The 15379-nt window shown below is 38.9% G+C and overlaps 1 protein-coding gene across 5 annotated transcripts in view; it reads right to left on the reverse strand.

The window, feature by feature from the left end:
- LOC132404807 (protein FAM149A-like) overlaps positions 1-15379 on the reverse strand; it is a 101240-nt gene that overhangs the window by 45004 nt on the left and 40857 nt on the right. For 3 of the 5 annotated variants that reach the window (XR_009515680.1, XM_059989310.1, XM_059989313.1), the window contains exon 2: positions 2698-2802. Coding sequence is in view for 4 of the 5 variants with exons in the window: in XM_059989310.1 (XP_059845293.1) it covers positions 2698-2802 (105 nt within the window). In the remaining variant the exon portion in view is untranslated. Of the gene's footprint in view, positions 1-2697; positions 2803-10224; positions 10792-15379 lie in introns of those variants that run through there. The other 2 variants (XM_059989311.1, XM_059989312.1) reach the window with 2 other exon arrangements.

Raw genomic sequence — 15379 nt, forward strand, 5'->3', positions numbered from 1 at the left:
CCTTTGGAGTGACAGAGGATGAGAGGTGACTTGATAGTGGTGTATAAGATGACGAGAGACATTGATCGTGTATAGTCAGAGGCTTTTTTCCAGGGCTGAAATGGCTAACACATGAGGGCACAGTTTTAAGGTGCTTGGAAGAAATGTCAGCGGTAAGTTGTTTTTTTTTTACTCAGAGTGGTGAGTACGTGGAATGGGCTGCCAGCCACGGTGGTGGAGGCGGATACGATAGGGTCTTTTAAGAGACTCCTAGATAGGTACATGAAGCTTAGAAAAATAGAGGGCTATGGGTAACCCTGGGAAATTTCTAAAGTAAGTACATATTCAGCACAGCATTGTGGACCAAAAGGCCTGTATTGTGCTGTAGGTTTTCTATGTTTTATTTCTAAGACATGAACCAGGATACTGCTCATCAAATACAGCTCAGTGTTCAATACCATCATCCCCAGAGTACTAACAAATCTTGGGCCTCTGTATCTCTCTCTGCAACTGAATTCTTGAGTTTGTATCAGAAAGCCACAGTCAGTGCCGATCGGTAATTACATCTCCTCCTCGCTGACAATCAACACCAACACACCTCTAGGATGCATGCTTAGAACACTCTCTCTACACTACTGTGTGGCACTAAGCATACTCAAATACCATAATCAACAACAACCTCACAGTCAGCATCAGCAAAACCAAGGAGCTGAACGCGAGCTTCAGGAAGGAGCAGTTGCGAGAACACACACCACTCCGCGCTGAGGAGTCAGCAGTGGAAAGGCCGAGCAGCTTCAACTCTCTGGGCATTAACGTCTCAAAGGAAATCTTCTGGTCCCAACACATCGATGCAATCACAAAGGCTAGCTGCTCTAAATAATGAGGAGTTCGAAGAGATTTCGTGTGGCACTGAAAACTTTTACAAATTTCTTTAGATGTACAATGGAGAGCATTCTGACTGGTTGCATCATAGCCTGGTATGGAGTGTGCAATGTGCAGGAACACTAGAAGCTGCAGAGTGTTATAGATTCAGCTAACTCCACCATGGGCACAACATCCTCTGCCATTGGGAACTTTAAGTTGTGATGCCTCAAAAAGGTGGCATCCAGAATTAAGGGCTGTCACCATCCACAATATGCCTGCTTCTCAATACTACCATCAGAGAGGAGATACAGGAGCCTGAAGATCCAAACTCGACAATTTAGGAACAACTTGCTCCTCCACCATCTGATTTCTGAATGGTCCATGAACCCATATTATTAACACCTTAAAATTCCTTAGGTTTTCACCATTTACTTTGGTAATTTATAGATTTTAATGCCTTTTCATTGTACCGCTGCTGCAGAATCACAATTTTCATGTCATATTTCACAGATAATCAATCTATTTCTATATAATGATGTCAGAAGTAGTGGTGGTAGATGCAAAAATATGTAGATTAGTGACAGAATTTGAAGGGAATTTGATAGAAACAGGTAGAATATATTGGAGTAGAATAAGAGGAAACAATGGCGCCTAACGGCAACTCCTTTGCTTGCATCTTGAGAAACAGCTCTATTTCCATCTTTAATATCTCTATTTTTCCCTTTTAGGGTTCTTTTAAAGACCCTGACCAGGAGTTACGCGCTGACTACGGTTCTCTGTGGGAATGGGACCTGCTCTCGGGGTTTCATGACTGACCGTTAGTCGGCACACCAAAGGTGCGGCCTAAGAGCTCCGCACGCCTTCAGAGGGCTGAGATATTGTGGCTCCGGAGACAGGGGGATTGGAGGTCGATGTCCAGGTGGGAGATTGGTGTGTCATGGGTGATGGAAGATCTAAGGCTGTGTGCCCAGAGACCCAAGATCTTTGGGCACAGAGCTGAGAAAAAGCAACATAACTTACTTATAACATTTTAAACCAGCAAGTTGTTTGTTATGTTTCCCCACTCACTATGAAACAGAGACATCTCTTTCTCCCTTATTAGGGAGAGAGAAATCCTGTAGTATGTCAAATACCGGGTGAGCAAGCAGTCTTGGGGTAACTGCAAGTCTGTGTCTTTGCTGTTACTTTGCTCACGCTCGAGTGCTCAGTGGAGGTTGCCGATGCTTTTGTTTTGCCAGTGGGTGAAGGGGAGAACATTGCTTGCTGTCGCTTACGCATGGGGGGGAGGGGAGCTGGGGGTACTTTGGGGTTCTAACAGTTAATTGATTCTTTGGGGGCGCTCCTTTGTTTTTGTGGATGGTTGCGAAGAAAAAGCATTTCAGGACATATATGTATATTCTCTGACATTAAGTGTACCCTTGAAACCTTTGAATTAGTGTAAAGTATGGGTGCATAATGGTGGGTGGCTCAAAGGGTCTATTTCCAGGCTCAATTCCTCCAAGACTCAATGACAAAATAATAATAAATATCCCTGTAAAGCCAAAATGTTTATCTCAAGATCAATAGAAAATTTAATGACAACTAAATAAACAAAATGGAAAAAAGTGTCATATTCCAGAGTTTGAAAAGAGGGTGAAGATTTGTTTCAAATAAATGAACCTACAGCCTTTGTATTTACACCTTCAAAGAGGACAGTGATATCTAGGCAAGTGCATAGTCAGTACAAATGCACCAATATTCAACAATCACACCTGGCTTCACTTCACGATTAAACTAATCCTGTGTACATTAATCATTCATTACTGTACAGTTTCTCTCTAATTATCACTTGAATAATGCATGAAAACATTTTACCTGTTGTAACTATGAATTGCTCCTTGGACATGTTTTGTAAAATTAGTTGGAAGAGAATCAATTGCTTTCCCAGGAAGACAGCTGGTTCCTTTTAATAACCCCTTCCTGTTGGTAATAAAAAAAAGTTTATAATTAAATATTGCTTACTTCTTAGCAAAATAGTTACAAAGTATTTATTAGTCCTGAAATCTGTCAGCAGAGTTTAGTGGGAATTCAATAAAATTCATCCAGGATGAAGGTAGACTAGAATCTAACCGTGAAGCTATCTCCTTGTGAAATCTGCATGTATACCCATATAGCAATAAGACAGTAAGACTAACTTGGTACATTTCACTTCTGCTCAATGTACTGCACTATCTTCAGCAACTGAAGTGGGCTTCTGCAATTGGGATGTTCCTAAATAATTTGCAGATCATATTTAAGAGAATGATAAAATTTACAAGAATAAACTGAGCAATGGGGAATGACAGTAGAAGCTTTGAACTAAAATTTCTACTGTCATGCTCCTCGGCTTAGTTTATTCTTGAGTATTCTATTTAATAATTATTACAAGTTGTTACTATGCACCAGTGTCATTTAGCACAGAAATAGGCCCTTCAGCCCATCATGTTCATGCTGACTTTCAATATACTATACACTAGACTATCTATGTTAATCCCACCCTCCCGAATACAACATTCAATCCAATAGTGCTTAGATTCTCGCAGAATGTTTGCATTGATATTTAACATTTATTATACATATAGAGACCTCAGCCTAAAATTTGTTCCATGCAATTTACATAGTGCCAAAATTGTGTCAAAGGTAACTCTAAAATCAACAGAGAAAGTTAAATGACAAACAAGAATTTTATTCATTAGGTTTACACTACAGTTCAATGTTACAATTATAATTTTAATTTCAGAATCCCATTCCCCACTGATGAGTTACAAGAGCTACAATGCTTAGCAAGGAGAGTTGTATATATGGATTTTATTAACAGGAACAGCCCACAACAGAGACAATACTCTTCCAGCCATAGGGAGAAGTACTAACCAATAAATGGCTGGTGTAATGATGGGAAAGAGATCAGAGAATGCATCACTAGGATCAGAAGAAATTGGTCAAGTCATCAGAGGGCTATTTTTGTCCAAGGAAGTGACTATTGGTATAGCGAGGTACTAATAATTCCATGAAATGCTGGCATTCACAGACTACACCAATGATATCCCGGGGAGATCTCTGAAGGCATGAGTGTAGTCTGTGAATGCCTGCATTTTAGTGCCGTCTGCAAACAGGAAGAATGCAAGTATCCATTCTTGCAAGCCAACAGTAAAGTATTTGAAGTATCTTCTTGAGAAGCAGCTCTCTTGACCTGCCAGATTAGAAATGCAGCGAACTATGAAATATAGCAGAGATCAGCAGTCACAGCCTGAAAATAGTCCTCAGGTGAAAACTGGTGAGAGTGAACTTGCCTCCAACCTCAAGGGGTCAATGCTCATCCGAGACCAAATTTGTGGTTCTTGAAGAACACAGACTTTGATGAGGACAAAGAATACAGTTAAAATATTGACTGTTTAAAATCCCAGATTGAGGAGAAACAAGATCAATAAATGTGGGTTGTTTTGGAAATAAAATACTTATGTTTTTCAAAGTAATGAGGCAGTAATTTGCACTAAATGTAATTTTTTGACTTGCACAATTGATGACATGTTTTTGGGGGGCAGAAGATGACGGAATAAAGTGCAAGAGAAAACAAAAATCCCATTAAAAAATGAAAGGGACAATTTTTGATGGGTATAAGGAACCAGAAATGGGTACAAAATTTCTCTATTAAGCTTTGAGCCCCTACTGTTTCTTTCTTCTTCAATGACTGGCTACATGCAACATGGAAACTCCCATGGAGGAGACTTGAGGCCCAGCTTTGGTGGGATGGAAGTGCTGGTGGAGAAAGAACCTCATATATCACTGTTCAATGAGAAATTTATCCTATACCAAAAGCATTCCCAAAAAGATTTGGCACACTCAAATTTCTACTTACACATATCAACCAAACCAGCTTTAAACTGGTGAAAAAAAGTGTTCCAAAAGAAAAGACCACATTTAGTTCATGTTTTCTTTATCTTTCAGGTGAACTGATTCTAATTGCTACAAAAGCTTACATCAGAGCAATACTGATGTCCTCCTCCAAGGGATTGTGCTAAAAATAGATCTGGCAAAAGCAGAGTGCACCTGTCAACACTTCTTTGAAAAATCGTGCAATTGAAGAAGGGGGAATCCATGATTAAACAATGCAGCCCATGATCTTCCAAGTAACAATTTGGACGGAACGCACAATAGCTTTACAAAGCTTGACAAAAATAGCATAATAGAAATTGCAATTATAATAAATAAGAGTCTATCTAAATACAAATGCATGTCAATGAGTGGAAACAGTCTCACCATATACAAAATATTAAAATACACTTGTCACAGAGTACCACCAGAATACCAAGTCAAGTCACTTTTATTGTCATTTCAACCATAACTGCTGGTACAAAATGAGACAATAGTAAAAATGAGACAACATTTTTTCAGGACCATGGTGTTACATGACACAGTACAAAAACTAGACTGAACTACGTAAAAGGGACAGGATAGCACAGTAGTTAATGTTGTTGCCTTGTAGGGTCCCAAATCCACTCCTGACCATAGGTACTGTGTGGAGTTTGAACATTCTGCCTGTTACTGTGCAGATTTCCTCTGGGTGCACCTGTTTCCTTCCACTTCCAGCAGATTAACCAGGCCACTAGACATTACTCTTTCATATAAGTAAGTGACAAAAGAAACAAAAGCAGAAGTTAGTGGGTACATGAATGAAAATCCATTGCGGGTCTACAGGAAAGTAAGTGGTTAATGGAACAGTTAGGATTGTCTCAACTTGATGAGTTGAATGGTCTTTTTCTGTGTTGTAAATTGATACGAGCCACAAAGAAAGGAGAGGAAATGGAAGATTAGTCCTAAACATAGGCATTTTTAATGGCAAGATGGCACTTGCTCAAATCCCTTCAAGGAACTATTATTCCAATGCTTAGATGAAGATTTGCCTTCTACAAGACTGCACATTATCAAATGCTTTTTATAATTGTCTACTTTAAAGTGTAGACATCACCACGTAGGTATTCCTCAAAAATAACCCAGTGATGTCCGGTTGCTATTTCAGATACATACACTTGTTGCATAATGCAGAGTGAAAAGAAAGAGAACCAGATCCTATCAAGAGGTGCATGAGAACATTCTCAGTTCAGCATCGCTTTATGAAAACTGGAAAACGAGTGAAAAATTACTGTAATCAAGCAAGTCTAGCCACTTTGAAGAATATCCTTCATGATTTTCAAAGAATATTTACTTCGTACATTAACCAGGATCAAATGATAGCATCATGTTTTTCTTTTGTACTTCAATGTACGTCACCACTTTACTGAAAAGATTGTAACCTCACAAGTCAGAAGATGCTGCCTAACCCACTGAGGTTTTCCAGCATTTTATGACTTTATCAAGTTTGCGCATAATTAACACTACTGAGCCAGGGGAATAACCAGTGACAAGCTCATCTGGGGATTCTGCTCTCATCATCATAAGAACAGAAGAAATAATAGCAGCTGTAAGTAACATGCACAACACACTGCAGGAACTCAGCAGGTCAGGCAACATCCGTGGAAACGAACAGTCAAAGTTTCGGGCCAAGACGCTTTGTTAGGACTTGGGTCTCAGCCCGAAATGTTGATAATTCGCTTCCACAGATGCTGCCTGACCTGCTGAGTTCCTCCAGTGTGTTGTGTGTGTTGCTTTGACCCCAGCATCTGCAGTGTACTTTGTGTTTACGAATAGCAGTTAAACTGTTTGGTTGTTTGAGGCGGCTATACCGTTCATCAATATCATCCTCTCTTTCTACCTCAATGCCTTTTTACAGCTGAGTATCCAACATCATGAATACAAACAGCTATCACCATCTTAATCAAGGGCAGTAATGAGGTGACTGGGATGGATGGTATACTGCAAAAGAGGTTCAGGAAACTTCAGAAATCTGATGATGGAAGAGCTCAGAATAAACTTAAAAGATAAGGAATATAAATGAAATATTAATTCGGACTTAGTGGCTGTCATAATGCCCATTACAAGCCAAAATTAGTACCTTACACCATCAGGCTCCTGAACCAGTATGGGTAAGTTCACTCACCTCAGAACTGAACTGACTAGTCTGATTTTCAAGGTCCCTAAAAGTCATGTTCACAGTACTATTTAGATACATTTTTTATTTGCATAATTTGCCTTATTTTGGTTGTTTGTCAGTCTTTGTTAGAACATAGAACAGTACAGCTCAGGAATAGGCCCTTCAGCCCACAATGTTTTGTCAAAACAATTAAATGGTTAACCAATCTCTTCTACCTACATAATATATATCCTTCCATTTTCCTCACTGTCATGTGTCTATCTAAACGTTTCTTAAAAATCCATAACATTTCCGCCTCTGCCACCACCCCAGGTGATACCTTCCCATCACTCGCCATGTTAAAAAATCTTTTCCCTCACATCTCCTTTGAAATTACTCCCTTCCACTTTAAATGCATGCCTTCTGATATGAAGATTTCAAGTCTGAGAAAAAAAATGTCTGTATACTCTGTCATAGTTTTTATTTTATAGCTTAACCAGTTAGTAGTTTACGAATAAAGAGCTCAGCTGTGTAAAAAGTCAGCCATGATCTTGATAAATGGTATAGTAGGCTCAAAAGACCAAAATAGCCTACCATCACTGTTATTTCTTCTGTTCTCATTTAGTTTCTAGTTTCTCATAAATTCTATTGTTTTTCTTTATTTTCTGTAAATGCCTGCTAAGGAAATGAATGTCTAGGTAGTATATTCATACTTTAATAAATTTACTTTCAGCTTTGAACAAAGATGAGCAGGAATTCCATAGGTGGCAACTTCAGTGATATAATACTCTTTTATACACGGCATTCTCCACTATAATCAGGAGAAATTATTAAAAAATTAAAACTATTCTGAACTTAAACTACCAACATTCCCCACTAAAATAACTGAGGTTTATACAAGTATAATAATATAATGAACTATACGGCCCAGAGGAAAAACTGATTTGATTCAAGCATACCGTAATGCAGATGCACATTTCAAACTAAGGGAAATCATTTATTTCCTTTATTATAAATGGTTTACCATCTCACTCTCCATGCTAATCAAGCGTGTGTGTTCCAACCATTAAAAATTGACATTTTTGCTTCCTGGTTTGTTGTATGTGAGAATTATCAAGACTGGTTTTTCAACCAGCTTGATTATATCACAATTGACAGATGTTGAGGTCTGGTGTTCTTGACAGCAACAGGGATGAAAAATTTTGAAGTTATTGAAAGAGGGATTGCTAGATCTTCATGGGCAACTCTTGCTGAGGTTGATGACAAAGCCATTATTTCATTTATGACTCAGATTCTTTTTTTAAAAAAGCTTGACATCCAGTGACTTATCTGGCAACAAACTTGCCCTGAAACTGCCCAAACTATCCTATTCATCAGCAAGAAAGTTTAAGACTGATTCTCCCTGCGGTGCTTGAAAAAGCCACATTCCTGCTTGAACCCTAAGTGATATACATATATTAATAAATGTTTTACAACTGTGAGCTATGGCCAATTCACAGTTCATTGAATTACTATACACCAATGTCACAGCAAGGTCATTAAGTTAATGATTAATGTTAACTGGTCAAAGTCAGAAAGTGTAAATGGTTTCAAAACACACCGTTTAAAAGAATGTTTTCAATTTGTTAACTTGGTTTCAAAATTGGTGTAATTTATTATTCTCAACATAATTTGGCCAGAGGTCAACCAATCCATAACTGCAAAGCACTTGGATAGGCAAGATGTGCTAATATGGGCAGACGGGATTGTATACATAAGCAAAGCAATCGGCACAGACATGATGTGCTAAAGGTTTCTTTGCAGAATGACTCAATAAATGATGGCTTTACAATGAAGTATTGATTAATTCATCTCTATATTCATCATACAACTACTGACAATGGAAACACAATTAATTGTTAGAAACACACAAAATGGGGGAACACAGCAGGGCAAGCAGCATCTATAGAAGAGAGTAAATAGTCAATTTTTCGGGCTAAAACCCTTCATGAATCTTGATGAAGGGTCTTGGCTTACTCTTTTCTGTAGATGCTGCTTGGCCTCCTGAGTTCCTCCAGCATGTTGCATGTGTTGCCTGGATTTCCAGCATCTGCAGATTTTTCCCTTGTTTACAATTAACTGTTAACAGTTATTGATGTGCAGTTCTTCAAAATAGTTTAATATACGAGTTTGGGTTCAATCTATATAGATTCAAACATATAGTAAATTATTTTTATCTTACTATGATACAGATTGAACTCAAGCACGAAGTACATGTGGTGGAATACTGAATTGTGCTTTTTGTGCAAAGGGTGTTTCCATGCATTGAGTTCATTGGGCATAAAGAAGTTAGGTCAATCTGCATGCAATGCACATTTAATAATGTTATTAGCAGCAGGGCATGACTAATGGAATGAAAGCCTGTCTGTGACTTCCTTTAAAAGACAACCCTTACTTAATCCACATTTACAGCATCTGCCAATGAAAGGCAACAATAGATTCTTTGATACACCAGTGGATCAGATGCAAGCAGTATAACGCAGGCAACAGCTTCTACTATTGTTGGAATAAGTCAACTCCCAACACCAATCCCTTCCATCAGTTGTCAGCTCCAATTCCAACTTTTACAGCCTGATATCCAGTCAAGTGCCGATTTGCGTTCAACTCCATATTCCTAGTAGGAGGTAACTCAAAAAACATTTCCCTACATTTCCCCTCTGAACCACAACTTCTACCAGAATGGATCACTCCACAAGTAAGCAGCATTTTTCAAGACATAATGATCAACCATTGTGCATGGCAGTGCTAAAGACCAAAGAATTGTGCTCTTTCAAAATTTATTTCCCCAGAAGATCCAGATAAACTGACATGGCACTGTAGTATTTTGGCACACACCTTCCTGTGTGAAGAAATTTCTAGTCTGAGCTTTTCATTTGAGGTACTGTGTCCTTTGTCAAATTATAATACACTTGTGTGCTTTTTTTTCCTGTTTTTCAAAACTAGTCAACATTGTGAAAGACTTAAAAAAACAGTAACATTTAGGTGTATTAGTTATGAAATATTGAGAGAACTTTACCAGAGACAGTAAAGGAGAAATTTGCAGATCTTTTACATGGAACAGTCCTATTCAGTAAATCTTCAAAAGTCATGCTTTAGGAGATAACAGATAGCCCCTTGTAAACATTAGAGAACAAATCACTTAAAGAACATACTTCCCCAATTTGACTTGAGCAACAAATACAGTGTATTAAAATGGCACATCAACAGTTAATGACTCTTTGGCCATTAATATTTTGCATACCTGTTGTGTAAGATGCATAAAGCTTTTCCAAAGATCCAGTAAAATTTATTACTCACTGAAAGTATTTTGCACTTACCCTATTACTACAAGACCCGGGTTTCTGTTCTGCTTACTTTCATTATAGTTGCAGCTATACAGTTGTTGGTTGTTACTGCAATGGCATGTAGCACTCGGAAGAAAAACAGCACTGGCACCAGGCATCAGTCCAAGCATTAAATCATTGATCCCTCAGATCAAAGAGGCATTAGTGTTTCTGAGTTCAGTTCGCAGCACAAAGAGCTAACAGAGAGGCAAATATTGCTACAGTGTGCAATCAGAAGCAGCACTTCTCATCCTGGCAAACTCCAGGTTTACATGCAAACTGCAAAGTGTAGATGAGGCTTTCCAATCCATTCACATTTGCAAACATCAAATGCCCCAACCATCAGCATCAGATCTTCGGACTCACCACACACTCTCCACACCATGCGTTAGCTGAATTCCTGAGAGCATGGACATCGATCCCAGAGATGCAAATATAAATAAAATCTTCAAAGACTTGTGTGTGTGCGTGCGCATACATACAATGACTAGAATTTTATTCAACTGAGGCTGCATGAAGCAGAATGTTCTGCAGTAACAGCCTCTCTATGACTCACAGCTACATCAATATAGTATTGAGATATTTATTCTCTACGTGAGACTCTCCCCTCCCACCAGCCTCAGGCAAATAGCAAACCGCACCAGCAGCTGCTGAGAACTGCATGGAATTGTTCATCCATGAAACTGTTAACACAGAGTCACAAAGCACCATCAGCATTGCAGCAAGCTGCTGACAATTTATATTAGAAAAATAAGCACTGTCCCTTAAAAGATTAATTCAAACTAGAAGTTTTCTACCAGCTTATTTTACGATTAGCGGCCATGTGAAGGCCAAGACACTGAGGACAATATTCTTCTACGTTACGTTGGTGGTCAAAATTTGCATTTGCTGCTGTGAACAACTTAACCACAGAGTAATGATAAATATATAAATGTACCCTCCTTAAGAAAGTCTCACTTAAAAAATTACTAAGCAGGTATTTTCAAAATTATCTGTGGTGCAAAAAGCAGAGGGAGTGCCACATCAAGCTTCACAAAAATAACACAAGCTGCTGCCAGCCTGGGCTTCCCCCTCCTGTCCATAACCAGACAGGAATTAGTCCATTTCATCCATGCAGAATGACACAATGTGCAACAGAAATCTCTGAGACCAAACTGATGAAAACGTGGCACAAGACTACACATTTGTTAAAGAGCAGGAACAGCATGGCATAGAAAGAGGCAAGAATTTCCACAACCAGTGGATCAGACAAAATGCCTGCACACCTATTTCTTCCAGGGACGAATGGTGCAAGAGATTAAGCAGCATTAGGAAGCTCTATGAATGTCCCCATCGTCAATGGTAGCGGCATACTGCAAAACACAAGACTGCTATCAAAAAGTGCTCAGCAGATGTGTTTCAGACTCCTGGGCTCCCTGTTCTCGATGGTCCCGGTGTTCAGCTAATTCCATTTATCCATACATGAAGAAATGGGTCAGCAATAACATTCCAGCTACTAACACCCATCCTTCAGAAATAGACTCATGTGAAGCTGTTACTGCATCAGCAATGTGCAAATAAAGAGAAATCACATAAATAATTTTTTAAAGTAAATAAATAATACTGAGTTGTAGAGTCTGTGGAAGTGAATCTATATGTTGTAGAGACAGTTTAGCATTGATGTAAGTGAAGTTATCCAATTGGTTCAGGAGTCTGATAGTTGTAGGGCAATAAGTGTTCCTGAACCTGGTGGTGTGGATCCCAAGGTTCCTGTACCTCCTGCCTGACAGTAGTAGTGACAACAGAGTATGGCCTGGATGATGGGGGTTCTTGATGGTGGATGCTGCTTTCTTGCAGCAGTGTTCCTAGTAAATGTGTTCAGGAATTGGGGAGGACTTTCTGTAATGGACTGGGCTGTATCCACCATGTTTTCTAGACTTTCCCATTCCTGGGCATTGATGTTTCCATACCAGGCCATGATGCAACCAGTCAGGATACTCTTCCCTATGCATCAATAGAAATTTGTCAAAGTTTCAGATGACATGCTGAATCTATGCAACTTCCAAGAAAGAAGAGGCCTGTCATTCTTTTTTTTTTAAAATGATGGAACTTACATGCTACTCCCAGGACAGATCCTCTGATAATGGTAACACCAAGAAACTTAACAAAGTTCCTGACCCTCCCCATTTCCAATCCCTTAATGAAGACTGGCTCATGGATCAACAGCTTCTTCCTCCTGTAGGCAATAATCAGTTCCTTGGTTTCTCTGACATTGAGAGGTTGTTTTTATGGTACCATTGAACTAGATTTTCAAACTCAGATCCAAACCTCATTAGTTTTGGTTCAAAAGAACAAACACATAAGAGAGGACCTCTTGAGGTAACCCACATGTTAAGACCTCTGAAATCAAAGTAGCAATCAATCAACTGTGACACAAATGACACAAATAGTCTAGTAGGACAATTATTATTGAGCACAGAAATTATAGACCAGTTAGCCTGACCTCAGTGGGTGGAAAGATGTTGGAGTTGACTGTTAAGATTGTGGTTCTGGGCTACTTGGAGACTGGTTCTGGGCTACTTGGAGACACATGATAAATTAGGTCAAAGTCAGCATGGTTTCCTCAAGGGAAAGTCTTGCTTGACAAATCTGTTGGAATTCTCTGAAGAAATAACAAGCAGGATAGACAAAGGAGAATTGGTAGATGTTGGGTATTTCGATTTTCAGAAGGCCTTTTACAAGGTGCCACACTGGCGGCTGTTAAACAAGATAAGAGCCCATGGTATTACAGCAATGATACCAGCATGGGCAGTGCATTGGTTGATTGGCAGGAGACAAAGATTGGGGAAAAAGGGATTCTTTTGGGATTGACTGCCAGTGACTACTGGTGTCCCACAGGATTCTGTTTTGAGTCCATTTCTTTTTTTACATCGTAGGTCAACGATTTGGATAATGAAATCAATGGCTTTGTGGCCAAGTTTGCAGACAATACAAAGATAGATGGAGGGGCAAATAGTGTTGAGGAAGCAGAGAGGCTGCAAAAGGACTTATACAGATTAGAAGAATGAACAAAGGGGTGGCAGATGGAAGGCAGTGTTGGGAAGTCATCGTGCTATGACGTGATACGTGCATGCCTGGCTTAAAGTAACCACAAAGTTAGACCTACATTCCTGAGCTCCCATGTTTTCTTTTGAATTAGTTTAATGTTTTGAAATTACAAGACATAACATTCCTGATGAGGAATTTTAAAAAACATGAGGAGTCTACCGACCTGTTAAAGCAGAACCAGACATGCAAACTAAAAGAACAGCACAGCATTTGCATAGACTGTTGAGTTAAAATAAAAGAAGAAAACTGAAGAATTTGTAGGTTCATAAAGAGTGAGTAATAATAATCATGAATAAAAGCAGAAATGGCTGGCTACATTGGAAAGATTGATAAGTTTGATCACACAAAAGATAACTGGAACAGGCATAATCAGCTAATTAAACAATATTTTGAAGCAAATTAAATACCCAATGAGAATCAAGTACCAATTTTGCTGCTTAAATTTTGCTTCAAAGTTTAACTGCTCCAACCAAACCAGCAGAAATGAGCTTTGATGATATTGTGAAAGTAACGGAGAAACATTTAGAAACAAAGGCATTGTTGATTGTAGAATGCTTTAGACTTAATAAGCAAAATCAAAAGGAACGGAGTCCTTTTCAGCATACGTCACTGAATTAAAGAAGCTGTCTGAGCATTATCAGTTCCATATTCAACTTAATGATGTTGAGAGATTGATAGTTTAGTTTGTGGAATGTTACAAGAAAATATTCAAAAATGTCTCCTAACTCAAGCACGACTTTCATTTAAGAAGGCCATTGAAATTACTGTTTCAATGGAAACCACACACAGAGAACCAATTGAGTTGCAGTCAGGAATGAAACTGAGCATGAACAAAATTGAGACATCTAAACAGATACTAGCCTGGCTGAACAAATTATGCTACCGTTGTGACAGGGGTTCACATACAGCATACCAATGCAGGTTTAAAGGCAAAACTTGCAGAAAATGCAACAAAGTAGGACACATACAAAGAGCATATCAGGCAGACAAAAATAAGTGGACTGCAGAGAAAAGACAGCTAAAAAGTCAAGTTGCAGTTGCAAAAGGACACTGACCAGCATGCTGTTGATGAAAACTTTGATAATGATGGGAAAAAAAACACAGGACTGTGCAACCTTACTATTTACAGTGCAAAAATTAATAATAGACAAGCGATATGGCTTACGCCAGAAGTGAACGGCAAATTAATTAAAATGAAATTAAGACACTGGTTCAGCCATTTTAGTAATTCTACAAAATGAGTTGGAACAGCATTTCCAAGATATTAAACTGATATTACATTTCCAAGTATCCAACTAAGAACTAATACTGAACACAAGATAACTCCTGTGGGAATGGCATAGTAATAGTGAAATGCAACTACCAACAGCCACATTGTAGGTCAACAATTTGGATGATGAGGAGGACCAGCAAAGTGGGAATGTAACTGGCTAGAAAACTGCAACTTGACTGGAGATCCATCCACAATTTGCACGCCACACCCCTTGCTATCTGAATGTAAAATAAGAAAAGGTATTAGATGATGGCCCAACTGTCTCCATGCCAACCACCATGAACCATTGCCCATCAGAGGACAAACAGGTGTTGGTGCCAACCTTTGTGCATCCAGTTGGAAAGCATTTTTACCAAAGAAGGACGACGCTGCTCAGAGGAGTTGTGAAAGTGACAAAAGCATTAGTTCGACTACAAGAGTTTTTGTAGGCAACATATCCGAGAAAGCTTCTGATATGTTAATCAGGCAGTTACTTGTGAAATGTGACCTGTTTTTAAGCAGGAAGAAAGTTCAAGGAGCTTCAGGAAAGATGCAAGCATTTGGCTTTTTGTGACTATAAAGAACCAGAGTCTACTCTGCATGCATTAGGCTTATTGCATGAACTTCAAGTGGGAGACAAACAGCTCCTTGTAAACGTAGATGCAAAGACCAAAGCCCAGCTGGGGGAATGAAGAGCTAAGAAGAAAGGAGTCAATGGAGATACAAAAACAGAGAATTCTTCAAATGATGCTGTGGATGAAGAAACCAAGGAGAGATCAGATCGTAAAGGGAGCAAATCGAAAGAATAAT

The sequence above is a fragment of the Hypanus sabinus genome, chromosome 14, assembly GCF_030144855.1.
Source record: "Hypanus sabinus isolate sHypSab1 chromosome 14, sHypSab1.hap1, whole genome shotgun sequence".
In the NCBI taxonomy this organism is placed as follows: domain Eukaryota; kingdom Metazoa; phylum Chordata; class Chondrichthyes; order Myliobatiformes; family Dasyatidae; genus Hypanus; species Hypanus sabinus.